The 22559-nt window shown below is 46.5% G+C and overlaps 1 protein-coding gene across 2 annotated transcripts in view; it reads right to left on the bottom strand.

Annotated features, from left to right (window-relative positions):
• gpc5b (glypican 5b) overlaps positions 1-16778 on the bottom strand; it is a 687302-nt gene extending 670524 nt beyond the window's left edge. For both annotated transcript variants that reach the window (XM_068041839.1, XM_068041840.1), the window contains exon 1: positions 16366-16778. In XM_068041839.1, coding sequence (XP_067897940.1) covers positions 16366-16531 — 166 coding nt within the window. In that variant the 5' untranslated portion in view covers positions 16532-16778. The remainder of the gene's footprint in view (positions 1-16365) is intronic.
• Between the last annotated feature and the right edge of the window lie 5781 nt (positions 16779-22559).

A 22559-nucleotide genomic window follows, 5' to 3' on the forward strand; every position in this document is an offset into this window, starting at 1 on the left:
CCCTGCTTGGTTTTTCCGTATGTTCACACTCTTCCATTGGAGAATACTGTGAAGTAGTGGAAGGATTCAAAGGCTGATTAACGTTCTGACAGGCTGTGAAGTGAATGCTCCTTCCATGGCCATGTCTTCACAAACACCCCAAACAGCTGGTTTCAGAGCTGCATTGGCCGAAAACAGCCAATGTGTCACCTTCCCACCTACCATGTCAAAAAGTATGAACAAAATGAATAATAGCCCTGCTTCGAACTGTGAAAAGCCAAAATAACATGGTTGCAATTTTTGGAGCAGCCTGTTTAGTAACAGCAAGGATGGGAGCTGACAGATTGTGGATTAAAGAGCATAACCCATAACAGAACACTCGAAACAATAAAAATGCATGTTGGCGTAAATATATACGATTGCAACAACACAAAAAAAACTCCGGTCTTTGACAATCCCCTTGGCGATGCACTACTTTATAAACCTATCATCCTTGACACAGTGTGTCATCTGTGGCTCTACAGGATCACTCTCTCTCCTGAGTCAGGAAGGTTGTGGGTTCAAGTCCCACTCCAGGGACAATGAGCACAGTATCTAAGCTAACACTCCAGTATAGCCCTGAGGGAGTGCTGCACTGTTGGAGATGTCATCTTTCAGATGAGATGTTAAACTGAGGCTCTATTTGCCCTCTCCAGTGGATGTACTTTGAAGAAGGGCAGGTGAGTTCTCCCCAGTGTTATGGCCAATATTTATCTCTAACCAAGATTGCTAAGAATAGATTGTCTGGTCATTATCACATTGCTGTTTGAGGGAGCTTGCTGTGCAGACATTGGCAGCTGTGTTTCCTACATTACAACAGTGATTGCATTATAAAAGTACTTCATTGGCTGTAAAGTGCTTTGGGAGATTGTGAAAGGCACTATATAAACGCAATTTCCTTCTTGTTTGGGGGAAGGAGTAGAGGGAAGATAAGGAGGGTCTCTCTAGGAGCCTCTAATGTCATAAACGTACCACTGACATGCTCTGTGTTGTGAGGGTAGTGATTAGCCAATGCCATCCATGTGCACCCTGAGCTCTGCCAACCCACACTTAGGGCTGGATCTTGTTGTCCCGCCACCAGGAGCAGTGGCGGGTGCAGAAAATGGCAGCCGCTCCACGCAGAACCTGCGCTCGTGGGCCACCGCGATTTTGTGGCGGGCAGCCACTTAAACATGCTGACAGCGGCCCCCCCAATCACGTGGCAGGGGCGATGCCGTGAATGGCATCACCTGATACAGAAGCAGGTGTTGACACCATTTTTAAAAGGCTGCCAGCCCTGCACCAAAATGCAGAGTTGACCCTTCCCCCACCATAACCAAAATGCACAGTTGACTCCTTCCTCTCCTCGGCACTGCCAGTTTCTCATGGACGGGAAAGTGAAGGCACGCGAGTGTCGCATGTGGAGCTCAAGATCGGGAACTGATGGAAAGATTGTGATGGATGACATTGAAATTTTTGCAGAGAGCTATTTTAAATATTTACACTAGGGTCCTGTTGCAGAGCAGTGGAGGTGCTGCCTCGGAGCTTCCCCGCCCCCTGGAAGATCGGGCCCAGCAATCCCAGTGTCGGGTTCCATGGCAGCCGCTTCAATTCTCCGGACCCCGCCCTCCCACGGAATCGGACATTGGGCCGAGCACAAGATCCGGCCCTAATGTCTCCTGACTCATGTAAGTGGGAAGTGTCACCCGAAAGATACCAGGACTTAAAGGGTTAAAGTATAAGGACATACTAAGCAAAGACTTGATTAGTATGTGAGTTTAGAGCAGTGATCTAATCACAGTGTTTAAAATGATTAAAGGATTTGATACAGCAGATACAGAGAAACTTTCCTCTGGTGGGGGAATCCAGAACAAGCGGGCACAAGGTTAAAATTAGAGCTATGTTATTTAGGAGAGAAATCTGGAAGCACTTTTTCACAAAAGGGTACTGGAAATCTGGAACTAGCTACCCCAGAAAAATGTGGATACTGAAGGTTAACTGAAGTTTTCAAGAAGAGATCAATAGATTTTTGTTAGCTAAAGACAACAAAAGATATGGATCAAAAGTGGGTAAATGGAACTGAGGTACAAATCAGACATAATCCAAAGAATAGTGGAACAAAATAAATGGCCTACTTCTGTTTCTATGGTCCCATCAGGAGTCCACCCTCTATTTTTAAGCAAACAAAAATCCGACAAGTGGGTGTAGATTCCTCAGTAGCTTACAAAACATGATGGCACCTTTTTGTATCTGTCAAACATCTGGTTAACAAAAGGTGTGTATATACTCTCAGTGTTAACAAATGGGGCCCAACTGCAATTACTGAGGATGTACAACTTCCCTCCTTTTCTACTCCTCCCCCCCGCAAAATGTATTCTCCTCTTGTCCTCTTAAATCACTGCCTCAGTATGAGGTGCAGTTCCAGGGCCGACAGCATCCTCCAGCACTTCACCCATTCTTTGTGTTTTTTTCTTAGGACTGTAAATATTATTGGGCTCTTCAATTACAACAGGCATTGCCGCTTAGCCTCCCCAAGCCTGGTCCTCACCGAACACTTAAACACGTTCCAGCACAATCTAGGGCTGGTTTTATCTTGCGGCAGGGACAGGAGATTAACAGCACTTCTCAGCCTACTGCTTCCCTGGCTGAGGGCAGATAATTAGTCATAGAGTCATTTACGGCACAAAAGGAGGCCACTCCGCCCATCGCATCCATGCCAGCTCTGCATGGAGCAATGCGGTCAGTCCCACTCCCCGGCTCGATTCCCGTAGCCCTGCAAGTCTATTTCTCTCAGGTGACCATCCAACTTCTTCTTGAAGTCACTGATCCTGTCCACTTCCACCACCTTGTGAGCAGTAGTTCCAGGTCATTATCACCCACTGTGTAAAAAAGTGCTTCCTCATATTCCCCTTGCATCTTTTGCACAAAACTTTCAATTTGTGTCCCCTTGTCCTTTCACCATTAGTTAATGGGAATAGTTCTTCCTTTTCTAACTTATCTAAGCCGGTCATAATCTTGTACACTTCTATTAAATTTCCCCTCAATCTCCCTTGTTCTCAGGAGAACAATCCCAGCTTTTCCAACCCAACCTCGTCTCTAAAATCCCTCATCCCTGGAACCATTCTGGTAAATCTCCTCTGCATCCTCTCAAAGACCCTCACATCCTTCCTGAGGTGTGGTGACCAGAACTCGACGCAATACTGCAGTCGGGGCCTAATCAGAGCTTTACACAGATTCAGCATAACTTCCCTGCTTTTGTAATCAGTGCCTCTATTTATGAAGCCCAAGGTCCCTTATGCTTTACTAACCACTCTCTCAATATATTGTACCACCTTCAAAGATCTATGTACATGCACCCCGAGGTCCCTCTGTTCTTGCAGATTCCTTAGAACTGTGCCATTAAGTATATAATGCCTCGCTATCCCTTCTGCCAAAATGCATCACCTCACACTTGTCAGTATTAATTTCTATCTGCCACCTCTCTGCCCATTCTGCTAGCCTATCTATGTCCTGTTGCAGGCGGTTCACATCATCCTCACTGTTTGCCGCACCTCCAAGTTTGGTGTCATCAGCAAATTTTGAGATTCTACTCTGTATTCCAAGAACCAAGTCATTTATATATATAGCAAAAAAGCAGTGATCCCAGCACTGACCCTTGGGGAACACCACTGTCTACCATCCTCCAGTCTGAAAAGCAACCATTTACTACGACTCACTGTTTTCTGTCCTTAAGCCAATTTTTTTTACACAATTGAACACGACCCTCCAGTTCCATCAGCCTCAATTCAATGCAGACCGGGCTCAGATCTGGGGATGGGGACAGCTACAGGAGGTGCTTCTGCAGAGATGGATTTACTCTGCTTGCAGCACATAGCGGCATCACAAACATAAAAACAGAAGCATTCTGCTGCTTGATAACTCTTGACAAACGGGAATTGCATGTATCTTTATGATTCCCAACCAGAGGAAATCATCTTGTTTACAATATCATTGCACACATTAACCAGCGAAGCTCACCCCACCATCTGAACAGGTTAGTATTACACCTGGGGTAGTATTATCCAAACAGGCAGGAACTCAAACATCCTCACAATAACTAAACAAATTACCGCTGATAATCTGAAACAACTGGAAGGGTCCTGTCAGTTAACAATCTCTCCAAGAACATTTTTGCCCAATGTATGTTGTCCGGGGCTATGTCACCAGATTTATAAAACTCCCATATGCACAATAACACCATGTCATCTGTCAAATCGGGGGACCGGTTTTGCAATGGAGCAACATTGCAGCAACAGTTGTTTAGAGAAGACAGTGTTAAGAGGTGTAACGTCAACATAGACACAGTGCCTGGCAAGCTTTTACATCACAGCGGCTACAGTACGACAAGCCTTCACACCACAGCGGCTACAGTACGACAAGCCTTCACATCAGAGCGGCCACAGTACGACAAGCCTTCACATCAGAGCGGCCACAGTACGACAAGCCTTCACATCAGAGCGGCCACAGTACGACAAGCCTTCACATCAGAGCGGCCACAGTACGACAAGCCTTCACATCACAGCGGCCACAGTACGACAAGCCTTCACATCACAGCGGCCACAGTACGACAAGCCTTCACATCACAGCGGCCACAGTACGACAAGCCTTCACACCACAGCGGCCACAGTACGACAAGCCTTCACACCACAGCGGCCACAGTACGACAAGCCTTCACACCACAGCGGCCACAGTACGACAAGCCTTCACACCACAGCGGCTACAGTACGACAAGCCTTCACACCACAGCGGCCACAGTACGACAAGCCTTCACACCACAGCGGCTACAGTACGACAAGCCTTCACATCACAGCGGCTACAGTACGACAAGCCTTCACACCACAGCGGCCACAGTACGACAAGCCTTCACACCACAGCGGCCACAGTACGACAAGCCTTCACACCACAGCGGCTACAGTACGACAAGCCTTCACACCACAGCGGCTACAGTACGACAAGCCTTCACACCACAGCGGCCACAGTACGACAAGCCTTTAAACAACAGCGGCTACAGTACGACAAGCCTTCACACCACAGCGGCTACAGTACGACAAGCCTTTAAACAACAGCGGCTACAGTACGACAAGCCTTCAAACAACAGCGGCTACAGTACGACAGGCCTTCACACCACAGCGGCTACAGTACGACAAGCCTTCACACCACAGCGCCTACAGTACGACAGGCCTTCACACCACAGCGGCTACAGTACGACAAGCCTTCACACCACAGCGGCCACAGTACGACAAGCCTTCACACCACAGCGGCCACAGTACGACAAGCCTTCACACCACAGCGGCCACAGTACGACAAGCCTTTAAACCACAGCGGCTACAGTACGACAAGCCTTTAAACCACAGCGGCCACAGTACGACAAGCCTTCACACCACAGCACGACAAGCCTTCACACCACAGCGGCCACAGTACGACAAGCCTTTAAAGAACAGCGGCCACAGTACGACAGGCCTTCACACCACAGCGGCTACAGTACGACAAGCCTTTAAACCACAGCGGCTACAGTACGACAAGCCTTTAAACCACAGCGGCCACAGTACGACAAGCCTTCACACCACAGCACGACAAGCCTTCACACCACAGCGGCCACAGTACGACAAGCCTTTAAACCACAGCGGCTACAGTACGACAAGCCTTTAAACCACAGCGGCCACAGTACGACAAGCCTTCACACCACAGCACGACAAGCCTTCACACCACAGCGGCCACAGTACGACAAGCCTTTAAAGAACAGCGGCCACAGTACGACAGGCCTTCACACCACAGCGGCTACAGTACGACAAGCCTTTAAACCACAGCGGCTACAGTACGACAAGCCTTCACACCACAGCGGCCACAGTACGACAAGCCTTTAAACAACAGCGGCCACAGTACGACAAGGCTTCACACAACAGCGGCCACAGTACGACAGGCCTTCACACAACAGCGGCTACAGTACGACAGGCCTTCACACCACAGCGGCTACAGTACGACAGGCCTTCACACCACAGCGGCTACAGTACGACAGGCCTTCACACCACAGCGGCTACAGTACGACAGGCCTTCACACCACAGCGGCTACAGTACGACAGGCCTTCACACCACAGCGGCTACAGTACGACAGGCCTTCACACCACAGCGGCTACAGTACGACAGGCCTTCACACCACAGCGGCTACAGTACGACAGGCCTTCACACCACAGCGGCTACAGTACGACAGGCCTTCAAACAACAGCGGCTACAGTACGACAGGCCTTCACACAACAGCGGCCACAGTACGACAGGCCTTCACACCACAGCGGCCACAGTACGACAGGCCTTCACACCACAGCGGCCACAGTACGACAGGCCTTCACACCACAGCGGCCACAGTACGACAGGCCTTCACACCACAGCGGCCACAGTACGACAGGCCTTCACACCACAGCGGCCACAGTACGACAGGCCTTCACACCACAGCGGCCACAGTACGACAGGCCTTCACACCACAGCGGCCACAGTACGACAGGCCTTCACACCACAGCGGCCACAGTACGACAGGCCTTCACACCACAGCGGCCACAGTACGACAGGCCTTCACACCACAGCGGCCACAGTACGACAGGCCTTCACACCACAGCGGCCACAGTACGACAGGCCTTCACACCACAGCGGCCACAGTACGACAGGCCTTCACACCACAGCGGCCACAGTACGACAGGCCCTCACACCACAGCGGCCACAGTACGACAGGCCCTCACACCACAGCGGCCACAGTACGACAGGCCCTCACACCACAGCGGCCACAGTACGACAGGCCTTCACACCACAGCGGCCACAGTACGACAGGCCTTCACACCACAGCGGCCACAGTACGACAGGCCTTCACACCACAGCGGCCACAGTACGACAGGCCTTCACACCACAGCGGCCACAGTACGACAGGCCTTCACACCACAGCGGCCACAGTACGACAAGCCTTCACACCACAGCGGCCACAGTACGACAAGCCTTCACACCACAGCACGACAAGCCTTTAAACAACAGCGGCTACAGTACGACAAGCCTTCACACCACAGCAGCTACAGTACGACAAGCCTTCACACCACAGCGGCTACAGTACGACAAGCCTTCACACCACAGCGGCTACAGTTCGACAGGCCTTCACACCACAGCGGCCACAGTATGACAAACCTTGACACCACAGCGGCCACAGTACGACAAGCCTTGACACCACAGCGGCCACAGTACGACAGGCCTTGACACCACAGCGGCCACAGTACGACAAGCCTTGACACCACAGCGGCTACAGTACGACAAGCCTTTAAACCACAGCGGCCACAGTACGACAAGCCTTCACACCACAGCACGACAAGCCTTCACACCACAGTGGCCACAGTACGACAAGCCTTGACACCACAGCGGCTACAGTACGACAAGCCTTGACACCACAGCGGCTACAGTACGACAAGCCTTGACACCACAGCGGCTACAGTACGACAAGCCTTTAAACAACAGCGGCTACAGTACGACAAGCCTTTAAACAACAGCGGCTACAGTACGACAAGCCTTTAACCAACAGCGGCTACAGTACGACAAGCCTTTACATCACAGCAGCTACAGTACGACAAGCCTTTACATCACAGCGGCTGCAGTACAACGAGAGTTTAAGCAGAGTTTACACCATAGCAGCTAAGTACAAAGCCTTACGTCACATCCACAAAGGAGACTTTGCTCAAGAGCATAGGCAGTGTCTGACAAAGCTTTAAATAACATGGGATCTGCAGCACTAAGAACCTGTGGCAGTTGCTAACTTGGCAGAACTTGAGCTGGGAGTTTCCTGAGAAAGTCCGCCTGGAAAACCAATCATAAATGCCAACAAAACCCTAAAGATAACAAAGCCACCCTAAAAAATTGGATTGAATCCTAAAGTCAATCCCATGCAGTAACAGAACCATTTGCTTAGACACTATTAAGCAAAGGCCCTTATTGTAAACAGACAGAAACAAGGATTATGATCGCCAAAACACAGGTCAAGATCCTGGAATTCCATCAAAATAAAAGAATTTTGCTTCAAGCCTCATAATTCGGCAGCCCTCAACTTGTCAAGGCTTTCCAAAACCTTACTGAGAGTGTCTTAATTCATCAGTTTACAGTCACACAGTCCACAGAGAATCCTTGAACGCAGCTGTATTGATGTGGACAGGCACCGAGGGAGGGTAACAGTCAGTGAAGGAGTCTTCCCTAAATTGCCAAAATCACACTTCTAACCTTGGCTCAGTTGATAGCACTCTAGTCTCTGAGTCACAAAGTATTGGGCTCATTTCCCACTCCAGATATTTAACCAAATAATCTAGGCTGACACCTCAGTCAGTGCTCTCTCTAATTTCTCTTCACTGTACACAGCCTGTTTGTTGCACTGTGCAATCCCTTTAAGATTGCTATGAGGTTGCACATCTTAAAGGGACGTTGGTTGTGCATGGCCTGTTTATTCCCTAAGTGATAAGTTCCCAATTGCTGTGTGACCGCGTACCCACGCAGTTTAGAAGGTGCATCGGCCTTAGTGCAGTACTGAAGGAGTGCTGTACTCTCATGAGATTCTGTGATGAGATGTTAAAGTGAGGCCCAGTTTGTCCTCACAGGTGGATGTAAAAGATCCCTGGCACTATTCCAAGAAGAGTAGGAGAGTTCTCCTGGTGCCTTGGCCAATATTTGTTCTTTAACCGACATCACTAAAAAACACATTATCTGATCATTATCACATTGCTCTTGGTGGGAGCTATTGTGTGCAAATTGAGTGTCATGTTCCACGACATTACAACAGTGATGACATTTCAAAAGTACTTCATTAGCTGTAAAGTGCTTTGGGACATCCTGATGTGGTGAAAGGCTCTATATAAATGCAAGTTCTTTTTTTCTTTTACGTCTTATGCCGCTATGAAGCAACTTTGGGCGTCTTTCTATTTTAAGTGCAAGATGTGGTTCTTAGATCAGGAATAAAAGGCATTTTAAAAAGGAGAAAAAACCTTAATAAAAATGAGAGAAAAATGTCCAAACATTTCATAAAATTGTTTTGAAAACTGTCAGGACTGGAGAGATGTTTAACCTATTGAATGGATCTGATAATGGAGAGTTTACTCTCATTGGAATGAAGAGAGAAACAAAGCAAGTTTGGGAGCAAATAAGATTCAGCTAGGGTAAAAGTGGTGGGGTGGCAGAGTTGGGGGGGGGGGTGCGCGGTGGGGACCAAATAATGGTCTCAACAAGGGGTGGCACAAGAGTCACAATGGCATAATTCACTCACAGGCACCAAGTGAAAACAGATTCATTTAGGGCAGACACCAAGTAACATCCTCTCTGTGGGAAGAATGAGACAGTAAACACAGTGAATTTTACCGGTCCCCCCCGGGTGGCAGTAACGGAGGCAGAGGGCCTGGTAAAATATCGGGGAGCACATCTGGATGGTTTGCCGATGCAGTCCCACTGTGGGGGTGGGGGGGGGGGGGGGGGGGGGGGGAGGTTTCCCAGCGGTGGGCTGCAAGTGGATCAACTGCCCATTCCGCTGAGGCAGGCAGCTGATTTGCATAATTATAGGGCCTATTAAGGGCCATTTTATGAGGCTGCCAGCATTTTGCCAATGGCGGAGCTGGAGGTTCCATGGCCCAAAGAGGGGGCTGTGGCTATGAAAGGCAGCCGCTGCAGCCCCAGTGATATCTCCGCAGGGATTTCCCTTCCACCCAGCAGCCCCCTAAATTTTTTGTTTGTACTTACCTGTCTGAGGGCACCTCCATTTTGAGGTGCCCCAAGATCTTTGACCTGACCCAGCAGTACTCATCTCTCCCAATGGCACTGCTGAGGCTTCAGAGCTGCCAGCCTTCTGATTGGGCTAGCAGCGTCAGGAGCCCGGCTGCCGTCCTTAATTGGACTGCGGGTCTGCAAGCAGCCATCTGGAGGTCGCCTCCAGTAAAATTGCCAAGCCGGTTCTGCTTCCGGCAAGTGCGAACTTGGGGCTCACTCTTCCTCCCTAAGCCCGCAGTAAAAGTTAGTACAGTGTGTCAGCTGCAGCACAATGGCATCACTCTCTCCTCTGAGTCTGAAGACTGTGGGTTCACATCCCACTCCAGAGACATCAGCACAAAATCTAGGCTCACGCTGCAGTGCAGTACTGAGAGAGTGCTGCACTGTCAGAGGTGCTGCTTTTCGGGTAAAGCATTAAACTGAGGCCTTGTTTTCTCTCTCAGGTGAAAATAAAAGATCCCATTGCACTATTATCATGGCCAATATTTATCCCTTAACCAACATCATTGAAACAGATTAGCTGATCATCATCACATTGCTGTTTGTGGGAACTTGCGCTTCAAACAGCAAGTTCAGTGGTTGTAAAGAGCTTTGGGCTGTACTGAGATTGTGAAAATCAAACCCTTATTGAAGTACAAAATCAATACATCTTTACAAAAATATTACTACTAGATGCTACAGTAACCTGGTGTCCCGTGCACTTAGCTCAGTAGAGTCATAACGACACAGAAGGAGGCCTTTCGGCCCATCGACTTCATGCTGGCTCTCTGTGGAGCAATCCAGTCAGTCCCATTCCCCCATTCTAACCTTGTAGCCCTGAAAGTTTATTTCCCTCAAGTGCCCATCCAATTTTCTTTTGAAATCATTCATCGTCCCTGCTTCCACCACCTTTCTAGGCAGCAAGTTCCAGGTCATTACCTGGGTAAAAAAAGTTCTTCCTCACATTCCCCTGCATCTCTTACCCAAAACTGTAAATCTGTGTCCCCTAGTCCTTGTACCATCAGCTAATGGGAACAGCTTTTCTTTGTCTACCTTATGTAAAGCTGTTGTAATCTTGTACACTTCTATCAAACCCCCTCCACTCAATTTCCTTTGCTCCAAGGAGAATAACCCCAGCTTCTCCAACCCAACCTCGTAGCTAAAATCCATCAACCCTGGAATCATTCTGGTAAATCTCCTCTTCTCCTCTACACCCTCTCAAGGACCTTCACATCCTTCCTAAAGTGTGGTGACCAGAACTGGACATAATACTCTAGTTGTGGCCTAACCAGAGCTTTATAAAGATTCGACATAAAATTCCTGCTCTTGTAGTCAATATTACCTCTATTTATGAAGCCGAAGATCCCAAATGCTTTGCTAACTACTCTCTCAATATGTCTTGCCACCTTCAAGGATCTATGCACATTGACCCCAGTCCCTCTGTTCATGGACACTCTTTAGAACTGTGCCGTTAAGTCTATATTGCCTCTCCCCATTCCTTCTGCCAAAATGGATCACCTCGCATTTCTCTGCATTAAATTCCATCTGCCACTTGTCTGCCCGTTCTGCTAGCCTGTCTATGTCCCGTTGTAGTCGGTTGGTATCATCCTCACTGTCTGCCACACCTCCAAGTTTGGTATCATCAGCAATTTTGAAATTTTACTCTTTATTCCAAAATCCAAGTCATTTATATATAGCAAAAAAAGCAGTGGTTTTAACACTGACCCTTTGGGAGCAATGCTGTTTACCATCCTCCAGTCTGAAAAACAATTATTTACCACGATTCGCTGTTTTCTGTCCTTAAACCATTTTTTTTTATCCAAGCTGACACTAACCCTCCTATTCCATGAGCCTCAATTTTCTTAACCAGCCTTTTATGTGGTACTTGGTCAAAATCAAACTTTCTCAAGGGCAATTAGGAATGGGCAATAAATGCTGGCCTGGCCAGCGACGCCCACATCCCATGAATGAATAAAAAAAATGCTTTCTTAAATCCATAAAGGCAACATCTATTGCATTCCTTTCATCAACCTTCTCTGTTACTTCAACAAAAAATTCAATTAGATTAGTCAAGCACAATCTACCTTTTACAAATCTGTGCTGGCACTACTTAATTAACACAAATTCTCTCCAAGTGCCTGTTCATTTTGTTCCCTGATTATTGTTTCTAAAGCCTTACCCACCACTGATGCTAAACTGACCAGCCTGTAGTTAATAAAAATGTCCTTACACCCTTTTTTGAACAAGGGTGTCACATTTGTCATTCTCCAATCCTCTAACACCTCCTCAGTATCTAGGGAAGACTGGAAGATTATGGCAAGCCTTTCTGCTATCTCTAATCCCACTTCCTTTAGCAACCTGGGATCCAAGCCACCCAGACCAGGTGATTTATCCACTCTTAAAATGGCCAGTCGTTTCAGTACACCCCGCCTATCAATTTTCATCTCATCCATTATCTCTGCCATCTCCGCATCTACAGATATTTTGTCAGCATTTGAACACCAATATAAAGTACTCATGAATTATTCTAGTCTTGCCCTGCAGATTTAAGCATATGTCACCCTCTTTGTCCCCCTAACAGGCCCCACCCCAGCTCTTACTACCTGTGTATTATTTACATGCCAGTAGAAGATTTTGGGGTTCCCTTTTATGTAACTGCCATTCTATGCTCATATTCTTTCTTTGCAAGTCTTATTTTCCTCGTGGGTTCCAGTAGGGTTATCAAATGTACTGTCATACATTAGTGTAAGAAATTCTCTTTCCTTGTCTACTGAAGGCACCAACTCTTTCAATTCCAAAAATATGAGCAGCCTTCCAGAGCCTCACACGTGTGTCAATATGACATTGGCGGTGCCAATTTGCTGAGACCCTACTGCCAAATGCTAGGCCACGTGCCGACAATTTCCCAAAGTGGCCAACCAACATTCTACAAAACTCTTGCCAAATGCCTGCAGCTTATTAGACTATAGGAGGCATAACAGTTGATATCCTGCCCTCACTCAGTGTCCAGAGTGAGCGGCTGCAGCGAGCATCACTGGATTGTGACCTTTAACAGGCAACCTCACTCTACCTTGTCCCCTACACCACTGTGTCCCCACGATTATACCTGCCAGATTTATCCTTGGACACATTTTAAATATACTGGGAAAAATAATAAAAACAACACCTGGGACCACATTCAAAGCTCAAACTCCTGGGTTTCAACAACTATAAGAAGCACATAAACTTCACTCTCGCTGTTCAAGAGGGTCTCTGAGTCCCTTGCACAGATCCCAGCCAGTAATGCTCCTATAGTTCCACAACCTTCATTTATCTACAGATTTAGCATAGAGGTGTTCAAAATTACAAAGGATTTTGATATGGTAAATAAGGAGAAATTGTTCCCACTGGCAGGCAAGTCAGTAACTAGAGGACACAGATTGAAGATAATTGCCAAAAAACTTACACACAGATTTGTCATGATCTAGAATGCACTGCCTAAAAAACAGAGTGGGAATAATTGGATAGTCTTTCAAAGAGCTGGCACAGGCATGATAGGCCGAATAGTACTGTATGATTCATCGAAACAACTGAGGGCAATTTAACTCATAGAAAAATAGGAACAGGAGTAGGAATCAGTCTGGTAAACCTTCACTGCACTCCCTCAATAGGAAGAACATCCTTCCTCAGATAAGGAGACCAAAACTGCACACAATATTCCAGGTGTGGCCTTACCAAGACCCTGTATAATTGCAGCAAGACATCCCTGCTTCTGTACTCGAATCCTCTCGCTATGAAGGCCAACATACCATTTGCCTTTTTTACCGCCTGTTGCACCTGCATGCTTACCTTTAGCGACTGGTGTACGAGAACACCCAGGTCTCGCTGCATATTCCCCTCTCTCAGTTTATAGTCGTTCAGATAATAATCTGCCTTCCTGTTTTTGCTACCAAAGTGGATAACCTCACATTTAGCAACATTATACTGCATCTGCCATGCATTAGCCCACTCACTCAACTTGTCCAAATCACCCTGAAGTCTCTCTGCATCCTCCTCACAACTCACTCTCTCACCCAGTTTTGTGTCATCTGCAAATTTGGAAATATTACATTTAGTTCCCTCATCTAAATCATTAATATATATTTTGAATAGCTGGGGTCCTAGCACCGATCCCTGCGGTACCCCACTAGTCACTGCCTGCCATTCAGAAAAAGACCTATTTATCCCTACTCTTTGTTTCCTGTCTGCCAACCAATTTTCTATCCATCGCAATACATTACCCCCAATCCCATGCGCTTTAATTTTACACGCTAATCTCTTATGTGGGACTTTGTTGAAAGTCCAAATAAATCACATCCACTGGCTCCCCCTCATCAACTCTACTAGTTACATACTTGAAGAATTCTAGTAGATTTGTCAAGCATTATTTCCCTTTCGTAAATCCATGCTGACTCTTCCCGATTCTACCACTGTTCTCTTAAGTGCTCTGCTATAAAATCTTTGATAATGGACTCTAGAATTTTCCCCAATACCGACATCAGGCTGACTGGTCCATAATTCCCTGCTTTCTCTCTACCTCCCTTTTTAAATAGTGGGGTTACATTAGCTACCCTCCAATCTGTAGGAACTGTTCCAGAGTCTATAGAATCTTGGAAGATGACCACCAATGCATCCACTATTTCTAGGGCCACTTCCTTAAGTACTTTGGGATGCATACCATCAGGCCCTGGGGATTTATCAGCCTTCAATCTCATCAATTTCCCCAACACCATTTCTCTACTAAAACTGATTTCTTTCAGTTCCTCTCTCTCACTAAACCCTGTGTTCCCCAACATTTCTGGTATGATATTTGTGTCCTCCTTTGTGAAGTTGGTCAGCCATTTCTTTATCCCCCATAATAAATTCCCCTGTTTCTGACTGTAAGGGACCTACATTTGTCTTCACCAATCTTTTTCTCACTACCAGTTTGTCAATAAAAGTATGATTTAAAACAGTTCAGGTAGAACAACACTTTTAAAGCTTTGAGGGCTTTTCTAGGCTGATCAGGTTTCCAATTACGTAGAAAGATTTCCCCAATAGACGTCAGGATGGGCAAAGGCCATCAAGCGGACAGTGAGTAGAAAGTGGTTGTACTCGCAGACCCAGATAAGACTGAATGTTTAGCTCTCCACAAAAGGACTGCAGCAGCAAAATATTTATTCAAAATCTGACATCTATAAAGCTCAGAACCCCTGCCCTGACCACTGGGTTAATGTAGGGTGAAATTAAGTCCCAATGAGCAGGGAAGCCCTTGGCTCCAGCTTCAGTCTGTGCTGAGTTAGCCAATCTCAAGCATTATAATTGCTCTGAGTTCAGGAGGCATTTGGGTGGAGAGAGGGTAGTGGGGAAGATTCAGGTGAGGGTCTCGATTGACATCCAGCATCCATTTCAGAAAAATTTAAAAATGTGCAATCGTGACAGCATATAGCTCAGCTGGGAATCATCCAGGGGTCGAATAGCTTGCCAGCATTCACCATCTGGCCCCAGGCCTGAAGAATGGCCATTTGGGCAAGCTGTCAGTGCCCATAGCAACATACCCCAGCAACAGTCAGCACCATCAGCAGAAGAGAAAAATGTTATAGAGCAAGGGAACAAGAAATCTCTCCACTCTTCAGCTGCAGTGAGCAGTATTGTCAAGTCATGTGCCAACATGGGCTTGTTTGCCACCCACAGATGGTAAAGTTCAGGCCTTCCCCTTTAATTCCCATACACCTAACTGTACCTAGTAGAGTCAGAGCAAAAATATCCACTCCTGGCAATGTAAAGTCATGCCTAAAGAAAACTGAACATTCAATAATCTGAATTAAACTACACAATGGGGGTTGTTAGAACATATGAATTGACTTGGCTTTGAATTAAAGAATTTATGTTTCGAAAGGTAGAAAAAGATGTCAAACCCTGATAGCAGGAACGTTGATAAATTCAGTACACTCTGACTTCATTCAAAATTAGAACCTTGGCTACATTCCCAATAACTATTGGTAGATTGCAGGTTACTCATTCCCTGCCTGTCCTCCCGACCCCTCCTCTGCTCCTCCCTATAACCCTCCTTCTTCCTTCCCCTCTCCTATCTCCCCCTCCACCCGCTCTATCCCCCTCCCGGCGTTTATAATGCGTGACTGACAGTGACACTGTTATAAATTACAGTGCAAAGAGGGCTTGGGACAAATTGAAGTGAGGGCAACTCTTGCCTGCCATCATTTATTGAAAAGGTTGTGACAGTATGTCTGGATGGACACTGTCAACTACTTGGTCACAATGTTTGCCCCAATTAACCCCCCTCCCACCCCTGTCAGTTTCACCCGCGGGGTGAGAAGAAATCTGCGCGGGAGAGACAGGAAACTGACACCTCAGTAAGATCAGGTTATCTGCAACAACAAAGACAATCCGCAATTGCACAGAAGATAAAACCACGATTTTGCAAAACTTTTGGAAAATGCAAACAAAATACTGAAATCCAATTATCAAACAAAAAATAAAAAATGCAAGCGTGATAATTAAATAGAGGTTTGAAAAACAGGATAGTTGAAATGGTTTTGGAGATTGTGTTTTTTTCTCCAAGCTAACCTGTCCCGGGAAAGTCCGGCACCAACTTGAGCGGCCCGATCTGACGGAGCTGGAAAGCGGTGCGCACTTCATGGCAGCTTGGGCTCCTCAGGTGGACCCCATTGAAGCAACCGAGTAACAGCAGCAGCGGCAAGGCACACTTCAGTCGCTTCGGGCTCATTTCCATAACGCAGGTACAAGGATGCACACACGACTGCTCCTCTCTCCTCTCCTCCAAGTCAATAAAAAAAGTTTTCCCCCTCTTTGCAAAACTTTTCAAAGTTTAGCACATCATCCTTGTGAGGGAGAACGCAGCACAGTCTGGGATCTCCTGGGCAGTAATTTCCTTTCTGTAAAATCTTTCTGCTCCTGGTTTGGGAAAGCACTAGATGTATTGGCCAGCAGTGACTGAAGCACAGCTCCACTTGCCTGTGCCGTGCCCTCGCAGCCTGGTGATCGGGCTGTCCGCAGCAGCTAGCCCATTGGCTCGCTATTCTTAGCCCTGACACTCTTGTGAAGCCTCCTTTAAAGCACCACCGCCCCCAACAAACGCCCCATTGTTCAGCCACTGCACTTGTCTCCTGAAACCCGCCGCTCTCTAGCTTACTTTAATATGTGGACTCTATAGTATGTGAACCAGATTGTGAGCAAGACTCTCCGATACAGCCTATGGATGGAAATTGTGTTTATTTTTTAACGGCCGTTGCACAATAACGGTGAGAAGGCAACAGTTCAAGAACTGATTTTCCGTTAGCAGCAAATTGTAGTCAAAAGGATACCTGTGTCAACTTGTATGTGTCTTTCTGCCTGGCCATATCTATCAGTTAGTCTCTCTATTCCTTATCTATGTATCTGTACGGCTATCCATTGTCTCTATCATCAATCATCTAACACTAAAGTTAGCGACGCACGACCATTAAAAAGAACAACGTACTCGGGTTCATTTCTACAGGAATAGAATTGAAAAGTAAAGAGGTTGTGTTAAATATGTATGGAACCTTGAATGGACCATACTTGGAGTACTGTACTGTGGAGTTCTGGTCTCCACATTTATAAGAATGATATGGAGGCACTGGTGAAGGTGCGAGAAGAAAAGGTTTAAGGGGATGATACCAGAACTGAGAGGTTATACCAATCAGGAAAGACTAAGCAGACTGGGACTGTTTTCTCCAGAAAAGAGAAAATTAAGATGTTTAAAATGATGGAAGGGTTTGATAAATATAAGACAATTATTAAAGAATCCAATAGAGAATTCAGGAGAAACGTCTTTACCCAGAGAGTGATGACAATATACAAGTTGCCACCACATGGTTGAGGTGAATAGTAGAGATGCATTTAAGGGCAAGCTAGATTAGAATTAGAATTAGAATATTACAATGCAGTACAGGCCCTTCGGCCCTCGGTGTTGCACCGACCTGTGAAACCATCTGACCTACACTATTCCATTTTCATCCATATGTCTATCCAATGACCACTTAAATGCCCTTAAAGTTGTAAGATAAGTACATGAGGGAGAAAGGAGTAGAAGGATATGTTGAAAGATTTAGATGAAGTAGAGTGGGAGCAGGTTCATGTGGAGTATAAACACCAGGATAGACGAGTTGATTCTTCTGATTCATAATGGCTACAAATGGCTTGTTTCTGATCTATAGACTCAGTGTAACTCTATGTAATTCGATCTCTTTCTGTCTATGTACGTATGTCTCTATCTGTCTCCCTTTTTCCACTTTCTATCTCTATCCATATCTATACATCTAGATACTAGAAAACTTTATTAACTTTGCTTCCAATTTCCACCCTTCTCTCACCTTTACATGGTCCATCTCTGACACTTCCCTTCCCTTCCTCGACTTCTCTGTCTCCATCTCTGGGGATAGGTTGTCTACCAATATCCATTATAAGCCCACTGACTCCCACAGCTACCTCGACTACACTTCTTCACACCCTACCTCCTGTAAGGACTCCATTCCATTCTCCCAGTTTCTCCGTCTCCGACGCATCTGCTCTGATGATGCTACCTTCCATGACGGTACTTCTGATATGACCTTTTTCCTCAACCGAGGATTTCGCCCCACTGTGGTTGACAGGGCCCTCAACCGTGTCCGACCCATTCCCCGCACCTCTACCCTCACCCCTTCCCCTCCCTCCCAGAACCGTGACAGGGTTCCCCTTGTCCTCACCTTTCATCCCACCAGCCTCCATATCCAAAGGATCATCCTCCGCCATTTTCGCCACCTCCAGCGTGATGCCACTACCAGTCGCATCTTCCCCTCCCTTCCCCTGTCAGCATTCCGAAGGGATCGTTCCCTCCGCGACACCCTGGTCCACTCCTCCATTACCCCTACCACCTCGTCCCCGTCCCAGGGCACCTTCCCCTGCAATCGCAGGAGGTGTAATACCTGCCCATTTACCTCCCCTCTCCTCACTATCCCAGGCCCCAAACACTCCTTTCAGGTGAAGCAGCGATTTACTTGTACTTCTTTCAATGTAGTATACTGTATTCGCTGCTCACAGTGTGGTCTCCTCTACATTGGGGAGACCAAGCGCAGACTGGGTGACCGCTTTGCGGAACATCTCCACTCAGTCCGCAAGCAGGACCCTGAGCTTCCGGTTGCTTGCCATTTCAACACTCCGCCCTGCTCTCATGCTCACATCTCTGTCCTGGGATTGCTGCAGTGTTCCAGTGAACATCAACGCAAGCTCGAGGAACAGCATCTCATCTACCGATTAGGCACACTACAGCCTGCCGGACTGAACATTGAGTTCAATAATTTCAGAGCATGACAGCCCCCCATTTTACTTTCATTTTTAGTTATTTTTTCTTCCTTTTTTTTACATTCCTTTTTACATTTTTTACTATCTTTTTTTGCATTTATTTCATTTCATCTTAGTTTGTTCAGTTTGCTTACCCACTGTTTTTTTCAGGTTTTTTTTCAGGTTTGCACTTGCTGCTGTTCAATATTCAGTGTATTCACACCTAATCTGTACTAATGCTTTGTCTTTCAACACACCATTAACATATTGTTTGCCTTTGCTCCGTGACCTTTTGGTCAGCTATGTGGCCTGGTCCAATCTGCACCTTCTCCTTTGTTATCTCTTTCCCCACCCCCACCTCACTTGCTTATAATCTGTGACTTTTCTAATATTTGTCAGTTCCGAAGAAGGGTCACTGACCCGAAACGTTAACTCTGCTTCTCTTTCCACAGATGCTGCCAGACCTGCTGAGTGATTCCAGCATTTCTTGTTTTTGTTTCAGATTTCCAGCATCCGCAGTATTTTGCTTTTATTATCTATACATCTATAGTCTGCCTGAATGTCAGCTCTGATCAGCAAACCTTTGGCTTAGTGGTAGCATTGTTGCCTTGGAGTCAGAGGATGCAGTGTTTGAACCACATTCCAGACGGTGGCACTAAGTAGAGACCAGAGCTCCAGCTCTGAATTCTAGGCTGGTAACCAGCAGTATACCTGTGTACAGTGCTACCATATCCCCACACCCCCCCCCCCCCCCACCCCCTCCACCCCAACCTCATTCTATGAGCCCATAAAACCCTCCCACCATATAGGACTAATCTCCTGACTAGTATAAATATGGTTAGGGCCATTGAAGAAGTGCTCATGTCATGGCCTGTCAGACTGTTAATCAGCCTGCAAATTCTGCCACTGTCCTCCAAGAGAAGAGTGTGAGTGTATGAAAACAACAACTCCAACTGGAATGGAGTGTAGCAGGAATTGAATTCATGTGCTGTGGTACTGAGTCACTGCAATGCTCTCAAATTTTTAAACTGAAGGTGATTTCAGTGCTGCCAATCACAAAACCACGGAATATGGCCAAAGAGGAGACATCACACCATACACATCCCAAAACTGTGGCTTGAACCTTCCCATTGCCCGCTATAGTAGGCATCCATCACATATCTGGTCTGGCCACAAATCCACCCACTTTATCCCCTGGCATCATTTCCAACGAGCAGAAACATTGACAATCTTCCCCCCAAAACCCACCCCTTACTAAAATCAGTGGTTGCTTCATTTAACCATGGGGATATGTCTACCCTGCATGTCATTCCCCACCTTTCAGGAATGTAAGTCTACAACTGCAATCCATAACATTTTAATGCTGATTTGCATATTTTTTCTGGGGTTCTCATTTGCCTTTGTATCATTTGTTTTTTTTTAAATGTCCTCCTGTCCAGTTCCCAATGGGATTTGTCCTCCCTGCTGTGTTTGGAACTGGAGAAGAACCTACATAGGGAGCCTAACTGTTGGTGTCTGATTATGTTTCTATGAGGCCCCTTTGGCTGTTCTTCTATGTTCAAGGTGCTATATAAATGCAAGTTGTTGCTGGGGGGTTCCGGTCGACTTTGCCTGATGATCTCACTGACACTGTTTCTGGATCTTGTCATAAATCTGAGTAAAACCCATTCTTTTTGCCTGATATTTGCATGGTATTTGCAGCCTGCAATTCCTTCACCTGTAGCCCTCCTGAAAGTGATCCTTGACAAAAGATTTGAGTAACATTGACACATGGCATGCTGTTTATTGATGGAGAGGTAGGTAGAGTTGCAGGTGTATTTGGCGGTGGGTAATGGTGAATTGAATTTGCAGTAAAGATGATCATTGCGATGTGGTGATGGTCAACACTCATACATTAGCCGACAGGGGCACTGCTCCATACTTGTGCCACCCTGTCATGTGGGTTCCAATCTGTTGTCTAGCCCAAAGCTGGTCAGGGAGTCAGGCAAGGTCACTACTTTTCTTTAAAAAGCACTGCAGGTGTGTGTGCATTTAAGGGGGAGCTATATAAGCACATGAGAGAGAAAGGAATACAAGGATGTGCTGTTCGTGTTCCACAAAGCATACACCAGTTGGGCCGAATGGTCTGTTTCTGTGCTGTGCATTCCGTTTAACAAGAGTTATAATTTAGGGGACATGCAGGATCCGATATCAACGCTTACTTTCACCCTCACCTCACTCATCCATGAGCTGGGATAAGGAGAAGACAAGATTCAGTTCTTAAGAACTGTCAATATCACTGAACTGCTCAGATGTTATGCAAGAACTCACTGCAGCCTGAGTGTGAGAAGCTTGTCTCTGAATTGTCACATGACCCAGGCACTGACATAACACCTGTATTTCAAGAACTTTATAACCGTTCAATGTCGCCTCTTGTGTTATCATTCTGTCAATTGGTTTAATGTTACCAGGTGCAAACGTGGCTTTTCACTCTGGAACACGTGTGGATTTGAGACCAGGTTAAGTCGGTAGTGTTTAGTATTATTGTATCATAAAACTTTACACAGGAGTTTGCAGCGAGGCACACTCTAACCCTGCTGTACTCACCCCAGCCCCAACCCAACCCAACCCAACCCTGAAACCCACTGGAAGACATGGGATGCCCATGTAAAAGTACCGAGTTTGATATTTTACAAATCTCTCCCTGATTTATTTATAGAGGACTCCTAGAATGGTGAACAGATGGGAAATGTTTTTGATTCTGAAAAGTTGCAAACTTTGCAGCACAAACCTCAATGTAAGCACAAACCACATGGAAGTCACATTATTCAGGATTACTCCACAATGGAACATTTTTATGTTTACTTTATATTGTTTTATTCCTCTTACTTTTGAGCTCTTTGCTCTGATCTCTCTTCCCACTCCCCCACTGCACCACCTTAGGCAAGCAACTACATAGCTGCTATTCCTGTACTAGCCACTAGGGGGCGATACAGGAGGCCCTGAATCAGATCTCCCACTGAGCTTCTGTTTCCCTGTTCTGTCAGGAATACCTGTTCTAAAGTTTGTTTGATGTAGGCTGTCATAGTGGCCTACGGTTGGCAACTCTGGTTGGAGATATTCCTTGAGCTGTCATCGCATGATCTCCTGCCTCAAAACTGCTCCACACTCCTACCATTTCATAGCGTCATAGAGATTTACAGCACAGAAACAGGCCCTTCGGCCCAACGCACCTGCGTCGACCATCAAGCACCGTCCTAACTAATCCCATTTCCCCGCACTTGGCCAATAGCCTTGTATGTTATGGCGTTTCAAGTGTTCATCTAAATACTTCTTGAATGTCGTGAGTGTTCCTGCCTCTACCACCCCTTCAGGCAATGTGTTCCAGATTCCAACTACCCTCAGGGTGAAAACATTTCTTCTCAACTCCCCTTTAAACCTTCTGCCCCTTACCTTAAATCTATGCCCCCTAGTTATTGACC

The sequence above is a fragment of the Heterodontus francisci genome, chromosome 11, assembly GCF_036365525.1.
Source record: "Heterodontus francisci isolate sHetFra1 chromosome 11, sHetFra1.hap1, whole genome shotgun sequence".
In the NCBI taxonomy this organism is placed as follows: Eukaryota; Metazoa; Chordata; class Chondrichthyes; order Heterodontiformes; family Heterodontidae; genus Heterodontus; species Heterodontus francisci.